Source organism: Spermophilus citellus (assembly GCF_964194105.1).
Source record: "Spermophilus citellus genome assembly, chromosome: 4".
Lineage (NCBI taxonomy): Eukaryota > Metazoa > Chordata > Mammalia > Rodentia > Sciuridae > Spermophilus > Spermophilus citellus.
In genome coordinates, this window is record NC_138185.1 from 105,522,456 (window position 1) to 105,542,508 (window position 20,053).

Sequence of the window (20,053 nt, forward strand, 5' to 3'; positions counted from 1 at the left end):
TATGGTAACACGTTAAGACTATGAAATGAAAAAGCACTGAGAATAGCATCACAGAAGGTTGACTTAGTTCCCATGTATAAACACTGTAGATAGAGAAAAGAAAGTAAAGTCTTACTATTAAGTTATCATTAGGGATATTAATTTTATAAAGGAATTTAATTTTTGACCAATGACTTTGTTTTCTCTTCAGACATAAACCCAAAAAACCTAAATACTAAAATGATACTTAGCAGACACAGGCTTTATCTCTAAAAAAGTGTTACACCACCATTTCACTGGGAAATGTTTAATGTACTGGAGAAAATACCAAAATGGGAATCAGAATTGGGTTCTGTTTCCCTATTACTTTGATCTTCTAAACAAATTTGACACCACCAGAAAGCAGAAATGGAGAACACATTTCATCCAAGGGTCAGATTGTAAAAAATTCTTTAAGTGAAAATTATAAGAATTTCTTATAGACTATATTTTAGCACATCTTAAAATAATGACCAAAAGAACCATATTTATTTTCCAGGGTAAGTACAATTTGATCCTCATTACTATAAAACAGATCTATTAAGTGATAAGTGGCCCACGAAGAGGAAGTTAAAGCTTTTATAGCTCTGCTATTTAAATTCAAGTTGAAGTCCTATAATGCAAAGTGGAAGGTCTGCAATCACTACAGTGTGTTGATATCTAGGTCCTTAATTTTCAGGTTGACTTAAACCCTAAATCCTAACTTAGCCTCCTCTTTGCCTGGCTTCAGCAATCATTTTGCTTTCATAATAAAAAACAAAATACATTTGACTGTACAGGAAGCCCTCTAAATCCCTGTGTTCCACATCTTCGAATTCAGCCAACCTCAGATTGAAAACATTAACAAAACAACATAATTTTATTTATACAGCATTTACATTGTATTAGATTATTATAAGTAATCTAGAGATGATTTAAAGTCTACAAGAGGGTAAGGGGTAGGGTATATGTAAAATGCCACACTATTTTACATAAGGGACTCAAGAATCCAAGAATTTTGATATCCATGGGGGATTCTGGAACTGATTCCCAGCAGATACTGAGGGATGACTGTACTTTAAATTCTTCAACCAACTTTAATGACCAGTTTTTAATTGCAATTTGGTATGTCTGACCTGACACTTAAAAACCATGTAATAATCTCCACAAAGACAACACCTTTATGAACATGTGGAAAGAATGTAAGGTGTTCAAAGGAAATAGTAACATTCTTACAGATTTGTCTGTTATGTAAATGAATCCCTTGGAAGGTTATATCTCATCAGTCTGCAATATTCATACATAATTCAAAGCTACAGAAGCAATCTCCTGTGGGAAGCTCACTTGGCTTACCCAGGTGGTAGGATTAATCATTGCACCATCAAATGAAATAATCCTTTTTTTTTTCCTGGTAAATTTGTTTAAGACAGATTTTTATAAATATTCTGTTAAATGTCTGCATGTACTTTTTAAAAAGGCAAGTAAAATTCCACGTTAGAACAGATTAAAAAGACTTTTATGCATCCAAATATTTCCACAATTTCAGTTCAACTTTATCTTCAAATTCAACCACCTTGATTGAGTTTCAGAAGGGACAGTAAATGAAAGCAGATTTCTACACAGAATATCTGCCTCTTGGGGCAGTTTTTTTTTTTTCTGGTACCCAGGGGTTCATTGAGCTACATCCCCATGTCTTTTTATTTTTTATTTTGAGAAAGGATCTTGCTAAATTGCTTAGACTGACTTTGATCTTGTGATCTTCCTGTCTCAGTCTCAGAGTGGTTGCGATTATAGGCACGTGCCACTGGGGATTACCATTTGCCAGCTCTCTTCAGCAGCTACACCTATCTATACATGCCCAAGACCATCAATAAGCAATTGTGACTTTTAAAACCTTCCATTCTCCCTAAAAATCAGACCAAAGTACATCAGAAACAAAATTTCATGATTTTGTTACTGGTCTCCTGAGCTGCATATTTCTGGGGTTGCTGGGAATGATGGACCTTTGTAGAAATGGGATCTACATCAACACACAAAGGGGAGAGCTCAAAGTTATCAAATCCCATACTGCCGGAAATCTATTGGAAGGGAGGAAAAAAAAATAAAACCCACCTATCTCTTTTTGTCTCTCTACCTCTGGGACCCCCTACCAATGTGACATTTCTTAATCCTATCTCAGTTTCCAGGTTATCAGCTTGGTTTTCCTAAACTTTCCAATCATTGGCATTCTCAGGTAGAAAAGTGTTGTGTCCACTGATCACTATCAAGCATCTCCAATTTTCTACTAAGCCTTCTGTAGTCTTTAAATGAAAACGTCAAACTTTTCATCCTGAACTGAGATTAACCTTTAACTGAGATCTGATGTGTTCCTGGTAATATGTCTAACATAGTCTAGAAAAACAAAGGTAGCCCTTCCTGATGTGAATGAAGTGGCTTGGTCTTGGCACGGGGACGACTGGCAGCCATGTGCAAGGTCTTGAATAGACTCTATTTTTCTAACACTGCTCAGATCTACTTTTTAAAAAAACAGACATGAATAGCAAATTAAAAAAATGTCTTCATGGCACCAGACTTCATGACAGTAAAGTAGATAAAAATATAGGCCACTGTAAATCACTGTCATACTTATAATACTAAGAAAAATTACAGTTTTAAAATCCCGTGAAATACAAAGTCAGATAACATCTGTGCAAATTAACAGAAAAGATAAATTAATTTTAAAAAAGAGGTTGCCATTCTCAATCAGAGGGGTGTAGAAGTAGCTCCTCAGTATCCCATTTCAGCCTAGGCTCAGTCTGAAGAACGTGGTGAAATATCAATGTACATTTCTTGAAAAAGCAAAATCTTAGAAGAAAATAGCCACAGTCCTTACCAACGGGACTAATCTGGGGAGAAAAAGGAGTCCTGAACTTTTCCTATATGCCCCAAAGCACTGGAGAAGCAAGTCAGCACGCCTTTTCCCACTCTAGTTTTACCTTCCTCTATCCTTTGAGTGAAGGAATGGATGTAGAAAGGGAATGGGACCTAAAATACTCAGAACATACTCCTACTCAATTCTGAACAAGTTGTGCACTTTTCCATTTTACTCACATAAAAACAAAAACAAAAACACCTCAAGAAGTAGATGCAATTATTCTCATTTTACAGACGAGAAAGTGAGATTGAAAGAGGTTAAATAAATAGCCTAAGATCACCTGGTACTTAGATGATAGTGTAGAGATGTGACCTGATACTATCCAGTTCTAATGCCTGTGTTTTTTCTACCACATAGGTGCCATAAAGCAAGCTTCGTACATTGTAGAGACTCAATAAATGCTTAATTATGAAGTCAAAGAAGTAAATGTCTTTGAAAAGAGTGTATCTGAGATTGAAATATGAGGTAATAATGATAATAGATGTGTTCTCCTTTGTAAAATCCCAAACCAACAAACTAAAAGTCATTATTTACATTGCAAGGCAAATTTTTTTAAAATAGAAAATGCTCCAGTTTTAGAATGTTTGTAAATATTTGGCTTCCTAATAATAATCACCTCCACCACTACTCTACATTTACTGAGTGCTAGGCGTTATACTTACACATGTATCTTCTAACAATAACACTCTAAGGGAGGCTTGTTATTCCCATAATTGCGAGAGTAATATATAAAAACTTACATAGTGCTTATTATGTGCCTGTTCAAAGTCATGTTTTTCAAAAGTGGTACTGTAAACATTTTGGGCCAGATTATTCTTTGTTGTAGAGGACTGTACACATAGTGGGGCATTACCAGCATTTCTTGCCTTTATTCACTAGACACTGGAACTACTGGCTGCGTCCTCAGTCATGACAATCAAAAATGGCACCAGACATTGTCAAAGGTGCCCTGGGGGCAATCCTTTTCCTTTTTCTAAACTCTTTACATACATTCAGTTAAGTCTTATAACAACCTACTAGGCAGGTAATGATCTGTGTTTTACAAATGAAGAAATTATTATCTAGACTGGTTTAGTCACTTGCCTTGGATAAAGCAGCAAATAGTTAGTGGAGCCAAGATGCAAATACTACAGACAATGAAGTCTGACTTCTAAAGAGCTGTAGATTCTGCTTCTTAGTTTATAGATGAAGAAACCGATAAGCGGAGTTCATTTAACTCGTTCAAAATGACGCAGCTAATAAGTGGCATAAGTAAGATTCAAACTCAGGTCTGGGTAACTTTAAAGTTTATATTTTAAATTATTATGACAATGGTTATCACAATTTAAGGATCCTGATAATTACCTGGGAAGCTCATTTAACATGGAGATTCTTAGCTCTCTCCTCTAGGAATAGATTTAACAGCCCTGGAGCATGGCCAAGGAATACGAATTTGTCTGCCCCAGGAGCTTCTGATGTAGCTGGTCCCAGGACTACACACCAAAAAACTACTTTTCATTGCCTCTTTCTTCCACAGTGAAAAGGGCAATAAGTACGGAAGGAACAAGGTATGAAAAGTGAGCAGGAACATTTAAAGTAATGGAACATCATTCCTCAGAAGTGATATAAGCAGAAATGGGGAAATAAAATAATTTAAATAGGCTGATGGGAAATTCATAATGGGCAACAACAACAACAACAAAGAGGGAATAATGGAGTTAAGACTTTGGAACCATTCATAACCTTTTGATGTTTATTCTTAGAATAAGATTATACACACTCATAAAATGTTAGGAAATGAGGATTTGGCCTAGCATGACATTTCTGATTTTTGTTGTAAGTCCTGGCTGACTGAAGACCATTCTAAAAGTAAGAAACAACATCTAAGATACCAGCAGTAGGTGTCCTAGCATGCAGTAATGTCTCAGTTATTCTATCAACAGAGGACAAAGGTGAGTATGAAGGACAGACCCCTGTGACTAAAAACTGCTATAAGAGGAACCACAGTGCCTATACCTTCTAACCACTCTGCCAAGGACCTCTTCCTGAAATGCCTCTTTTTCTCTGCTTTTCCTCTGTTCCACAGCATCCATAGATCTTCATGGCCACCCAGAAAGGTCTACAGGGGCTTCTCAATGGGACTACATAAATGTTTTCATCCTTTTTTCAAACCTTCCAGGACACAATCTTTCAGCATCAAGTAAGCCCATCTATTCCAAACTCAGTCTTCAAAGACTATTCCATCCTCTATTATCCATGATACTTTACTATTTGAGGGCTCTTCCTTCTTAGAACACCCATGTAGGAGACTGAGGACTATAGAAAGCACCCAGTAAGGGGTGTTGGCTAAATCAAACTAGGTGGCATTTGGGAAAGCAAGCACTGGAGAAGGTCACCAAGATCTGTATCCATATTCCATCCAGCAGAATTTTTGCCTGTACTACCATTGGCAAAAGGAATCAGAAGAGGTTCCAATGTGGAACAAGTGAGTGGGGTTGGGGAATTCTCTTTCCACAAGGAAGAGAGATGAACAGGACATCTTCCTAGATACAGAATGGAGCTTTAATCATGTACCAGATGCACAGAAAAGCCAGCTAGTTGATTCCTAAGGTTATTTCACCCTGTGAAAATTAGAGATGTTGGTAGAGAACTGATCAGTGTGCCATAGGTAATGTTATTTTGTTTTTTAGGTGAAACTTTTTCTGATATTAAGAGATCATTGTTCTAGAGATACTACATGAGAATAAACTATTTGTCCTAAAATTAAGCCTTTAAATACCAACCGATGACTCTAATCAATACTCTATTGCAGTTATATTAAATGATCACTTACTGAGACCATGGCCTAGAGGTCTGAAGACATGCCTAGATATTAGAAACTCAAATTTAATTTCAGCTCTGCCACCAATGTTACTCTGTCTATGTCTCCCATTATTTTTCTGTAAACTGGGTATAGAGACATTTATAAGAGTAGGTATTAATTAGGACATTCACATAAAGTGTTTTCAAGAGAGTGAATAATTGTGCCAGTGGTACTTGGAGACTACTTGACAGGCCAATGAATCAGTACACATCACCATGGCTCTTAGTTGTCACAGATGTGCCTTCCTATGCTCAGGATGACTTTAACAAAGGCCTGGAAGACACTAACAGACTCAATAATCCCTACCAATAGTGCAACAAAACCCACTTAGGGGTCCTGAGTGCCTCTGAAGTCATAATTTGGCTTTGTACCTACTTGCAGAGTGGCCCTGGGAGTATTAATGATCCTGTGTCTCTCTCAATTCCCTATCTAATAGGAAGGATGCACTGTCAGATCTGTTAGGACAGCTCTGAAATATTAGGTGGGAAAGTGTAAGAATTACCCAAGTACTGCTATTTAACTTCGGATTCATTAGGGAGTGCGCATATAAAACTGACCCAAGTAGGGAATTTTCAGTTTGATTATTCATTAGGAGACTCTAAGCAAGTCAGTTTACTTCTCTGTAGCTGTATCATCCCCCAGAGGAAAAGAAACATAAAGCTGTCTGAAGACCATACCCATCATGGCGCAAGTACTCTTAACCATTCTGTATCACTCTGTAAATTAGGATGAAGTAAGATAATTACCAGTTTCCTCTACAACAAGATTATTTAAAAATTCAATAGCAAAGATATAATCTAACTCTAGGAAAAATATGTCCAACAAATGTAGGTATAATCTTTATACTTGCTGATAGTCCAGAAGTTTCTTTTCTTTTTTTTTTTTTTTATTTTTTTTATTTATTTATTTTTTTTTTTATTGGATGTTCACAACTTTACAAAGCTCATGACCAATCATATTTCATAAAATAGAATCAATTGGGTTATGAACTCCCATTTTTTCCCCAAATACAGATTGCAGAATCACATCGGTTACACATCTCATTTTTACATACTGCCATATTAGTGACTGTTGTATTCTGCTACCTTTCCTATCCTCTACTATCCCCCCTCCCCTCCCCTCCCATCTTCTCTCTCTACCCCATCTACTGTAATTCATTTCCCTCCATGTTTGTTATCCCATTCCCCTAGTAAACTCTTAAATGTAATTTTGTATAACAATGGGGGTCTCCCTCCATTTACATGTGATTTCCCTTTTTTTCTCCCTTTCCCTCCCGCCTCATGTCTCTGTTTAATGCTAGTCTTTTCTTCCTGCTCATCCTCCCTGTTCCGTTCTTAGTTGTTCTCATTATATCAAGGAAGACATTTGGTATTTGTTTTTTAGGGATTGGCTAGCTTCACTAAGCATAATCTGCTCTAGTGCCATCCATTTCCCTGCAAATTCCGTGATTTTGTCATTTTTTAGTGCTGCGTAATATTCCATGGTGTATAAATGCCACATTTTTTTTATCCATTCATCTATTGAAGGGCATCTGGGTTGGTTCCACAGTCTAGCAATTGTGAATTGTGCTGCTATGAACATCGATGTGGCAGTATCCCTGTAGTGTGCTCTTTTAAGGTCTTCAGGAAATAGTCCGAGTAGGGCAATAGCTGGGTCAAATGGTGGTTCCATTCCCAGCTTTCCCAGGAATCTCCATACTGCTTTCCAAATTGGCCGCACCCGTTTGCAGTCCCACCAGCAGTGAACAAGAGTACCCTTTTCCCCACATCCTCGCCAGCACTTGTTGTTGTTTGACTTCATCACAAATGGTGTTGGGAAAACTGGAAATCCATATGCAACAAAATGAAACTGAATCCCCTCCTCTCGCCATGCACAAAAGTCAACTCAAAGTGGATAAAGGAGCTAGATATCAAATCAGAGACTCTCCGTCTGATAGAAGAAAAAGTTGGCTCCGATCTACAGATTGTGGGGACGGGCTCAAAATTCCTTAATAGGACACCCATAGCACAAGAGTTAATAACAAGAATCAACAAATGGGACTTTCTTAAACTGAAAAGTTTTTTCTCAGCAAGAGAAACAATAAGAGAGGTAAATAGGGAGCCTACATCCTGGGAACAAATTTTTACTCCTCACACTTCAGATAGAGCCCTAATATCCAGAGTATACAGAGAACTCAAAAAATTAGACAATAGGAAAACAAATAACCCAATCAACAAATGGGCCAAGGATATGAACAAACACTTCACAGAGGAGGACATACAATCAATCAACAAGTACATGAAAAAATGCTCACCATCTCTAGCAGTCAAGGAAATGCAAATCAAAACCACCCTAAGATACCACCTCACCCCAGTAAGATTGGCAGCCATGATGAAGTCAAACAGAAGTTTCTTTAGAGCAAAAAAACATCTGCTCAGGAGAACAAGTAGCCACTTGGAGGCTATTATCTGTCTCCCATTATTTTTCCTTTATGAGAAGGAGGAATTTGATCTTTGGGGGCCACATTTGTCCTAAATTTGAAGAGATGACTTTGATAGCATTCTCTTAGTAAGAAGTAGAAATAACACAATAACAAGTGGAGCATAATATTAAAACAAAACTTCCAATTGAATTTTCTAGAGAGAAAGAAAGCACATTTTACCATGGTCTAATGAGTGTTTAGATTTTTTTCCATACTCTGTGTATATTATGTATATGCACATGTGTATTATGAGACCAGGCTCCAGTTACTTCAGTGAGTTCCAAATCTTTCTAGAGTTTGGCTGGAATGTCTATAGACTGCTAGCATAGCTGACAACCACAGACAAATCTGACATTAGAGCTTAGTCCAAGGGTCAGCAAACTTTTTTTGTAAAGGTAAACATTTTAGGCTTTGTGGGATGTATGGCCTATATTGCAACTACTCTACCTTTATCATTATAATGCAAAACAGTCACAAACAACATGTGAAAGATGAGTGTGGTTATTTTCCAATACTTTATCATTTATAAAAACAGATATCAATTTGGATTTAGCCAACCAACTATAGTTAGCCAACTCTGGGTCTGTACCCTTGAACTCTGGAGTAAATTAAAATGCTCCCAGGGCTGATTCCTGGATTACTGAGACTCAGTTTAGCCTTAAGTCTCTGAGAAGATCAAGAAGGCCTTGGAGGTGTAAAGGAAAGTTTATAGTTATGCATTCCAAAGGGAGCAAAGGTATGCCAAATCCAACCTACCTGTCCAAATCAGAAACTGGTTGGAATTTGGACAGAATTCCTGAGATGGTTCTGAGAATCTTAAAGGAATCTGATTTACATGGAATCCCAGAGTACATAATAGTATGAGCATGATGTTCAGAGGAGGTAGAGTTAGAAAGGTCATCTGAAGACCAAGATGCCATTCAGGTGACAAACGGTATTCTCTACTTTGGCTAGAATGTTATTATCTTAATCACTAGATTAGATTTTTTTTTCTCATCAGAAAAGAATTTTGTTTGAACTAAAATTTTAAGTATATGTATGTGTTTGGTTTGTTTTGCCTATTAATTGTGAAAACATTATTTCTATAAGGGTGAAACTAAGTGCCTAAACTGGGCAACTTGTGTTTCACAATATTCTAACATTCAACATCATAATTTGGATACAGAAATTATGTCTGAAAATTGAATTAATATGCAAATAAATAATTGTAATTACTGGAAGAAGGAAAGAAAAGAATGAAATGAAGAAGTAGTTTTGAAAATTATGAAGATGTGGATAAATCTAAAATAATATAAAGGATTATGTGACAGTGACAGGATGAGGGAGTTATTTTTAGATTGGACGGTCAGTGAATAATTTTCTGAGGAGGTGACATTTAAATTGAAGACTGAATGACAAGGAACCAACCATGCAAAGATCTGAAGGAAACATTCCAAACAAAGAGAACAGCTTATAAAAATGGCCTAAAGAATGGTTATATTTGGCATGTCTGAGGAACAGAAAGCAAGCTAGTATTTTGAGAAATTCATGAGCAAGGAAGGAGTAGATAAGTTAAACTGGTAGGTAGACATCCTATTATATAGAGACTTCTTTCACAGTGGTGAAACAATGGGATTTGCTCGGTGAATATTCTAAAGAGATAGGGGGCAAGAGATTAGGCAAAGGGATTAGGAAAATACTTTAGTAAACCCGGTGAAAGATGAAGCATGAACCAGGGTGATAGAAGCAGAGATGGAGAGAAGTAGACAGATGTGGGATATATTTTGGACATCCAATAAACAGGGCTTGATATTTTGGATGTCGGGAAGATGGGAAGAAAATAATCAAGGATAACTCTTGATTTTCTAGCATGAGCAAAAGGATGGATCATCATGGGTCATTTGCCAAGAAGGGAAGACAGGATGGAACAGAGATGTAGAGAAGGATTAAGCTCTGTCTTAGACATGTTTCATTTGAAATGCTCATTTTAAGTACAGATATCAAGTGATAAGTTTCACATTTAAGTTGCAAAGAAGAGAATGAGGATGGAGATTTAAATTTAGGAGTCAAAATGTATAAGTATTTAAACTTTTGATACTCTATGGTGCTTAGCTAGAGGTTAGCCATTAAGATTTAAAGAACCCTTTTTAGTATATGGTTATGATTTTTTTGAAAAAGCTTATCTTTTAGAGCTACATACTGAAATATTTGCAAATGAAACAATGTCTGGAATTCACTTAAAACAATGGGGAAAGTGGTTGGGGTACAGATAAAACAAGATTGCCCATAAGTTGGTAAGTATTAAAGTATGATTCTTTTGTAAATGGTACTTTATATTCATCTATTTACTTTCGTAAATGTTTGAAATTTTCTATCACAAAATGTTTACAATAAACATAAAGTGATCCATTTTAAGATGGTCTGTATTAAAAGGTAACCCTATAGCATTGATTCCAAGGTCAACATTATATAAAAGGCATATATAAGGCATTCAGAAGGAAAAGATGCCAGAATAACTTGAGGTTCATGAGCAAGAAGGTAAGATTAAACAGGCAGATGTCACATCTGTAGGGGTCTTCTACGGTGTGGAGGTATGACTGGATTTATACTTCAGAAAGAGCACGTGATGGTTTTCAGAATTGATCATAGAGGGCAATACATTGAACAAGGATAATCTTAAGTTCTGGTTCCGAAAGCATAATTTTGTAAAGAAGCCAACCCCTATTGCTAGATATTGTGCTAGATGCCTTATGGAAGTCAAGTTAAAAGTCAGCTACTCAGTGGTAAACTCAGAATTTAAATCTCTGACTCTAGTGCTTGCATTTTTTCCTACTGTGCAATATTATTCCCCATGTTATGGACACCAAAGAGTTGTAGAGATGGGAAGAAGGTATCATTCTAAAAATGATAGTTGAGAAATTCCCAGTTGGTCATAGACCAGAGTAACCATCAGATTAACTTCCTTTGATGCAAACTAGCTTGATAGAAATGATGTGTAAAGGGGAAAAAAACAGAAACAAAGAAATGATGCATAAGGATATGTTCCTGAACCAAAAATTGAACAAAGGGATCCCACCCTCTAGTCCACTTAGTACTACTGCTAAAAAAGAGTTTATTTAAAAAAAAAAAAAAGGTACTTTCCTACCTAAAAACTGTTTCCTCCACAAAATCTAAAAGATAGAGGCCTAACATTTTAACATATCATACAGGGCTCTAGACAGCCTGTCCTAGCAGTTATTAAACTTTTTGGTTTCAGGGTACAAAGCTCTTAAAAATAAAGAACCATAAGTGCTAGTTTGTATGGGTTGTACCTATTGATGTTAATGAGAAATATAAACTGAGGAAATTTACAAAGTTAATTCATTAAAAAAAAAACAAACTACTGGGACTGGGGATATAGCTCAGTCGGTAGAGTGCTTACCTTGCATGCACAAGGCTCTGGGTTCAATCCCCAGAACCACAAAAACAAAAAACTAAAACAAAAAAAAACAACCTTTAAAACATTTTCAGATCTCTTTAACATCTGTGACTTAATAGAAGAAAGCCAAATTCTCATATTTGCTTCTGCATTTAATCTTCGATGATATACTGCTTCAATTAAAGAATATGCAAAAAAAATCAGTTCTCATCCAGATTTATAGGTGGGAAACGAGGAGTATTTTTAATAGCCTTTTAGATAACTGTGGATATTCTTTGCTACTGCACCTGATCTTGATGAGTGGTAATTTCTTAAAGGTTAGCTGCCTTGTAGATCTGAAACCATATCAATGAACTTTTTGTATTTAGTTACATTAAAATCCACTGGCCTCGCTTTGCAGTCTGAATGGATCCTTACTCATGTATAATTTTGTATTATTATGTACAGGGTCATTTGGAAATTATAGTTTATTGAGTTATGCATATCCTCCAAATGTGGACACATGACATTAAATAATATTTTAAAAAGTTCTTGCTAATTCCACCAAAAATTTCATGGGAAAAATACTTAAGTATTAGGAAGCTGTCATGGTCACAGTGTCAAATATAAGTTTTAAAAAGTTTTCATTTTTGTTTGAAAGTTTGAATTTTATTATTGGCAACAAATATAGTCAGTTGTTTTCCTGGAAAGTAATAGGCTCACTATGTTCACTTTTAAGAAAATATCTGCCAGGACTCATTTGAATAATGAGTTGATCTGCTAGTTGTTCCTTCAATGTGGTCTATGAAAGAGAGTGCTAGTTAAGCTTCCTAACTCAACCTTTGCAATGCCAACTATTTCACAAGTGATTTTTGTGTGTATACAGCTGAAGTACTCTATATCTACTTCCTGTTTAATCATGAAGAATTTTAAAAAGATACTCAAAGGTTGAGATTTAATAAAATTTACTACTTCATCAAGGGCATTCTTAAATGAAACTCTTTTTTCCCCTTCAACTCCTAATACAGTATCATGTGATGGCTTTGATTTATGTTAAGGTATAAGTCATTTTACCTACAACTATTTTTGCACTATCAGTGCAAAGGTCAACACAATAAAAAAGCAAAGGTCTTAATATTTGGGTTAATTAGCTTTTTGTCACTATGACAAAATACCTGAGATAATCAACTTAAAAGGAGGAAAGGTTTCTTTTGGTCACAAGTTTTCAGTCCATGGTCACTTGGCACCACTGCCTTTGGGCCTGTAGTGAGGGAGTACATTATGGCAGGTAATAGGTAGCAAAGGAAACTTCTACCATGGTGGCCAGGAAGGAGAGAGAGAGAGAGAGAGAGAGAGAGAGAGAGAGAGAGAGAGAGAGGAGGGTCCTGGGTCCCAATATTCCCTCCAAGGACACACCTTCAGTGACCTAACTTCATTCTACTAGGCCCCACCTCCTGAAGTTTCCACCATCTCCCAACAGGACAACAGGCTGATAACTCAGCCTTTAACAAAATGGGCCTTTCAGTGACATTCAAGACCCCAACTTTGGCAGAATTATTATGAAATAGAGAATTTTGTATGGTCATTGTTTGACCTTACACGGACAATACTTTAAGAACCACTGGACTATTTTTTAAATGTTTTTTTGATAAATAATGATTATATATACTTATAGATTGCAATGTTTTATATATATATTTGCATTATAGAAAGATTAAGCAAAACTGATTAGTATATCCATTACCTCATCATCTTATTCTTTTGTGGTGAAAAGGTTTAAAATAAATTCTTTCAGCAATTTTGAAGTATATATTACATTAACTATGGTTACCAAGTTGTGCAATATATCACTGAAACCTTGTACCCTCCTCCTTTTCCACCGTTCCCCAACCCCACACTGGCTCTCCTTCCATGAGTTTAGCTTGTTTTTGGTCTTCTAGATTATCCATTATGCTTTTCTAGTCACATGTTCTGTTTCTAGTTGCGTTCTCATTGCTGTGACTTTGCATATACTGTTCCTTGTGCCTGTAATATCTTTCCCAACCAGCTGGCAAAATCCTATTTCAAATTCATTTCTAAGAAGTCTGTTCTAAGCTGATTTAATCCCTTTGTATTATACCACCTGTACATTTAACATTTCTTGCACAGAGGGCAGAGGAGCTGCTACTCTTAAAGCATCCAATATGTGCCAGACCTTGTGTTAAGCCTATTGTATGTGTTCTCATGAAATCTTCAAATTAATTCTATGTGATAGATATCATTATAACTCTGTTTAGTGAAGGACCAGATAGATAGTTGAGGCTAAAGTCAAATCCAAATCCATTATTTCAGCAGTGTCCTTTCCCCTATTTGTTCCAGGCACATACTCAATTTATATTTTCTGAACAGTCTAATAAATAAAATTAGAAATAATCTAATTCTATAATAAAAGGCTCTATAAAGTTTTTCATCTTTCAGAGGCTGGGGTCTGGCCTTCAGCACAGTAGTTTTTCATTCTTCATTCCTTATGACAGTTTAGATTTGGAATCTTCATTTACTTATAGAAAAACCGTATTTTCATTTCTTTCAGCAGTGTGTTCCCAGCCGTGTGATGGTAATTTAATGATCACACTGCCATCAAGCCAGAAACACAAATGTTGACATTTGATTGTAATGTTTTTCCTCTCAAAGTTGCTTCAAGTAAATACCAATGGCATATCCAAGCAAATGAGGTAATTATTTAAAAAGCAAATGATGTATATTTTTCAATATGCATATCATGTATTAAGCTTTTCATAATGTTAAAAATAGCCTATTGAATACTTCTTTTTCTTCTTACTCTGGACATTATGAAATGAGAAATTTTCAGTGTGCCCCTAAGAACAGCTTAATATTTCAATCATGGCTTCACTTAAGACTACAGCAATGTTATCTTTAGAATGGTGGTGAGACCAGTGGTAATAAAATGTGGCCCAAGGAAAACAGCATCAGCCTTACCCAGGAACCTGTGGAAGTACAAAGTATCAGGACTCACTCCAGACCTCTGCCTCAGAAACTCTGGGGGTGGGGCTCAGCAATCTGTGTTTCAACAGCCCTCCGGATAATTATGGAACATGGTCAAATTTGAGCATCAAGAGGCAACTCAATTGTGCCATTTGGATCCATTATGTGAACTATAAAGAGCTGATAAATTTTGGAAGACATGACTGGTCATTATATAACACAATCAGTGAAAACATAAGCTGTATAGTAAGGGGTCTGCCATGCCCAGAGTCTCGGCTGCCTTCAAGCCCACATATAGTGGAATGCAGACCAAGGAGAGATCACATCCTCACAAGAGAGGCCAATGTTCTATCATTCCTTGGCTCTGCCTCCCAAGGTGTGAACACATCCACCACAGCAGTACTTAATTAGGAGTAAAGCTGTTTATTGATCTGCAAGACCTATCTACCATTCCCTCCTAGGTAACTCTAACCAACTGCTTTTAAATTTCTTCTTTTCTAAACAAAACGGTAATCTGCAATACATGAATTTTATTGCTACTGGCTTAAAACATTCTATCACTAAGTATGTAAAAATTGAATATGATTTTCCACTACTGATGACAAAATTATTCTTTTCAGGAATATACTACCACTATTCTAGTTACTTTGTTATTACATGGATTTAAGGAAAACAGAGACTTGCTACCATTTTGATAACTATTTGAAGGTATGTAAAAGGCTAATTTTAATGAAGAATACATATAAACACCCGAGCATTTTGTTAGGAAAAGTAAAGATATTAACTGTTCACTTCATTTTTATTTGTGCTTTTCTAAAGAAAAACTGGTAAGAGAATTTGCCCCAATAATCAGAGGTTCATGTCTTTGCCAGAGAGAAGGTCTGGTCAGGTAGAGAAGGTTTACTATCTGTCTCTACGTAAGTAGGGAGAAGGACTTCAGAAGAATGAAATACTCAGGGCATATCCCTATTTGTCAAAAACCTGGAATAAACCTCCTTTTTTATTGGCAGTTAATTAATTTTGTTTCTAATACAAATGAGAAAGAAAAACCTCCTGAATATAAATGTTTATGTGAATGATCACAAGCCCAAACAGGAACATTTTGTTTGGTTTTGTGCATGTGTGTGGTGGTGGTGGTGTGCCGACAATGGAACCCAGGACTTCATGAAAGCTAGGTGATCACTCTACCACTGATCTATATCCTCAGCCCTTTATTTGATCTTGTGTTCATTAATAATGCAACACTTTAGAAAGGATATAATCTTGAGAGTGACATAGATCAGGGTTTGAATTTCAGCTCTGACAAGTTCTAGCTTTGCAACTCTGGCCAGTTCTTAACTTCTCTGAATTTTAGTTTCCTTATATGAAGAACCAGTTACAGGGTTCTTATAGAATTCTTATGGAATTTTATAGGATTTGAGAAAAATATTTGAGACATGTCACACACAGAGTAGGAGATCAATGACAAATTATTAAGGTAATAAAATAAATTAGTGCCTAGAGATCTCATGAGCATACAATCTGCCTAGCTGAATTGAGGATCATACCATAAGGATCTCAACCTTGATAACCTACTCATATTTCTCCTCCAAGTTAAATATCTATAAACTGCTCGTCCCTGCTCCCCATTTTTCCAAAACACTTGAAAGGAGGACAGAAAGAGGCAGCAATAAAAAACCCAAAGATTCCCTTAAAATAAAGTAATATGTATAGAGATAATGCCTTGGTGAAAACCAAACTGAACTGCATATGCAGTTTTATTCCATTTACAGTGAGGGAAAGAGCATTCATTTGACTCTGTTTCTTCCTCACACCATCACAGCAATTCAGAACGATGTATTCTTTATTTCTGTTATGGTGCTGTGGGTTTGTTCTTTTCTGTTAAAGTCCCTCTGTATTCACTAGAATGCAGCAGGCTATTTTAGCTAGAGATCCAGGGCCATAAACCTTATTCAGTGCAATAAGATCACTTCAATAATATTCTAATCTTGGAATGCAGTTATAAAGATGCATGATGGCCTCAGAGTGCTACTTACAAACAGGAATGGCTCTTATGCAATCTTAAAAGATAAAAAACTTAACACCTGAAAATGTGTTAAAAAATTTTCCATATTCTGCCAGTCTATTTTACATACCTGTGAACTTTCTCAGGAATCTGTGATGGAGAAGAATGACTACTCTTCTTCTTTTCTGAGTCCCGCAGTAATGCATCCTCTGTTCTACCCTTTTCGGTGACTGCTGCCTGGTCAGCCCTGGCCTTACTCTGATCCACATTGAGCTGGTCCTGGGCAGGGTCACATCTATACATGAAGACAATGGCTGGCTTCTCACTGGACTCTCCTTTTGCCTCTGTGAACCAGTGATGGCGCTGAACTGGAGGAGGAGGCAGCATGTGGATGACTGTGCCATCCAGGCCCACCAGTTTCCCTTTCTCTCGTTCTTTCTCTTTGTCATCTTCCTCATCTGTTTTCCTACGGCGGAAGAAGCTTTTAAATGAGATCCAACGTTTAGGCTTTGCATCAGCTGCCCGCCTGCTGCCTTCAGAGTGCAAAACTGATTCAGCTTCCGTTGATCTGGCAGGGCTGGTTGGTTTGGCCCAGTTGGTAAAATGCCTCTGTAAAAGGTTACTTGCATGGTAAGGGGAAGAAGTAGAGCGAGGCGGGGGAAAGGGAGGTGGTGGCTCACTTTGGGGGTTGCTCACTAATTTGGAAGGAGGGGAGGCAACTGGCTTTGAGAATGGGTCTTTCTGTACTTTATTGGTAGGACTTTCTGTGATTGAAGGTGCTTCAGCCTCACCACTAAGTTGAGATGTGAAGAGTGACTTGGGTCGAACTGGTGTACCCTTAGGTGGACTCTTCACAGCATCAGCATCTGGAGGAATGGCGTAAAGCTCTTCCACACTGCAGGCCTTAGGGCCAGACTGAGGTGTTTCTGGAGGAGACTGGGGGGGCTGGATAGCAGCCACAATCTGAGAAAGCACTATGCTTGCTTTCTCCCTGCTGCTGCCACTGTTGTCCACCAGCTGAGGCTCCTGTGTGCCTTCTGTTTTGGCCACAGGCTCTTGAGTGGTTCTCTGGATTTTTGCTGGGGAGCTGTGACTGGAACTATAACTTCTCTGTGGGGAAGACTGACCTCTGTTGAGACAGTTGTTAAACTCCTGAACCTTCTGAGCCACGGAGCCCCTTTTACGCTCTGTGCTGTTTGAAAACCCTTTGGCTTGGGAACATTCAGTGGGTTTGCTAGTGGCATCAGACACTTTGTTTTCACTTTCTATTTCTTCATAAGTATGGCTTATTACACTTGTGGTTTTTTCCTTCACTGAGAGTTCTCCACTTGTTCCCAAAAAACTTTTGTAGATGGCTAGATTGTCATATGCATTTGGATTAATAACAATGGGAACTTTAATAGCATTTTTGGAACTCCGAGCATACGTTGGCTCATCATGAATGATAATTGGAAAAGGTGGCATACCAGCATTGTTGTAACTATTAAATTTTATTTCAGACAAATTAGGTGACTTAACAGGGATGGTTTTAGAGGAAATGTTTGTAGCTGTGGGTGAAGTAGGTGCGGATTTGTGACAATTTTTCCTTGGCAGGATATTTGGTCCAGTTCCACCAGTAATTAATTCCACTTTAGGGATCTTTTGTCGTGGACTGGTGCTGGAAGTCCACACTTCCTGGTATCGGATTGCACTGGATTTTTGGAAATGGGCATTTATCTGTCCTGGTGTCAATGCAGGTGAAGATACTGGGGAGTTTGGAGTAGAAGATGAGATTTTTGTCTTGGGGCTAATAACAGGGCCCTCAAGGTGCTCACTGGCCATGGCTGCTGACACATCCACGACAGTATATGGCTTGCACAATGGCTGTTCCAGATTTACAACTCGGTAGGGCTTTGCTTGCTCCTCTATAGGGACGAGGTTTATGGTTACTGCTTGTCCAGCAATATCTGTAGAGGCTTTACTTTCTTGCTTCTCAGTTTGCACAGCAATCTTGCCATCCTTCTCTTCTAATCGGAGAGCAAGGACTGCTTTGTGTGTCTCTGGAACTTTAACTGGGCTTTTGGAAGCTTGTAATGATTCCTTCTCCAGATTATTACCAGGAAGGCTTTCATTATTGGGTTCAATTTCCTTCATGTCCTTAGACTCTCCTGGGTTATTAGGAGATATCCCCCCATTACAAATCTTCTGGGATAAACTACTGGCTGTCTCAGAATGTGATTCTTCTGTTAAAGAAGAATCTGGTGATGTGGAGTCAGATGACACCATGCTCTGAATGCTTCCTTGTCCATAGGAGACCACAGAATTGTCTTCATAACCGTTCAGGATTTCATCATAGCTGTCATCATAGTCTACAGCACAGATTCTCTGGAGTGACTTATTTCGTAGGGGGATGGTATTCCATTTTTTGTCCACAAAGAATCGAACAGGAGACAAAGTGTTTGCTCTAAAGTTAGCAAAGCGAGGTTGACCCCTCATGCGAATCTCCATGGCCAGTAGCTCTTCATCGCTCTCATCCCAGCTCTCATGTTCTTCTTCCAAGTTACTGAAAAGTACATCTTCCTCACTCTCCTCACCACTAGAGAACTCTGGGTAGCAGAACCGTCCCCCTTCATTACTGATTACTTCTGTGCTCCCACTCAAACTAACATGTTTGCCCTGAGTATCCTTGATGCCACCAATCATGCAACTTGGAGGAAGCTTTCTTTCCAATGATCGTTTGTAGCAATCATTTATTCTTCCTAAGAATGTTTCTCTGGAGTTTGTTTCATTTCCTCTTATCTGAGAGTTGGTGTCCAAACCTGCTATCTCTTTTAACACTTCAGTTAGCCCATTATTGTTATTTGATATCTTCTTTGCACTATCATTGTTGCCATAAGGCTTAGGAACGTGGCTAAATCCTTCAATATCATCTTCATTATTATTGTTAAGTGGTTTCTGACTCAAGGCAGTCCTGTTTCGGTTCCACCCTACAATAACAGGTTTGTTCTCACATTGTTCTTGGATGCTAAGCTCAGCACATACACTTTGCCCATCTGCCACCATCATAGTGGGCTTCACAGCTATAGTGGGTTTTTTAGCCACAGGAGGCCGGAAATTTCCGGTGTTCCTGACACGGTGATTATTACTGTGATTGGCATTAGTTTTCACATTGCCATGGGTGGTGGATGCCTTCTCAGAGTCTGGAGGGAGTTGGTGTAAGCTTTTAGGTTTAAAGCAATTCTTGCATTCACCAGGCTTCCAAACGTGTTCAGTGAAGGTGTTACAAGCAGACATTTTTAAAAATAGAACTTCACAGATAATGCTTTTCTTTCAGTGCATGGCAAAACTTTCATCTGTTAGTTTTCACCTCCCCTATGTTATTACAGCAGCTCTTCTAAGTATGATCAATCTGTGGGGGGAAAAGGAAAAAATAATCTGAATGAAAAAGGCATTATAAGGCTTAACATTATGAATGACTTGAAAAAACTGGCTCCTTC

The 20,053-nt window shown here is 37.6% G+C and overlaps 1 protein-coding gene across 2 annotated transcripts in view; it reads right to left on the bottom strand.

Annotated features, from left to right (window-relative positions):
* The window catches only part of PEAK1 (pseudopodium enriched atypical kinase 1), a 290,178-nt gene that overhangs the window by 63,892 nt on the left and 206,233 nt on the right, over positions 1 to 20,053 (bottom strand). For both annotated transcript variants that reach the window (XM_081292596.1, XM_081292595.1), the window contains one exon: positions 16,708 to 19,965. In XM_081292596.1, the coding sequence (XP_081148722.1) occupies positions 16,708 to 19,850 (3,143 nt within the window). In that variant the 5' untranslated portion in view covers positions 19,851 to 19,965. The remainder of the gene's footprint in view (positions 1 to 16,707; positions 19,966 to 20,053) is intronic.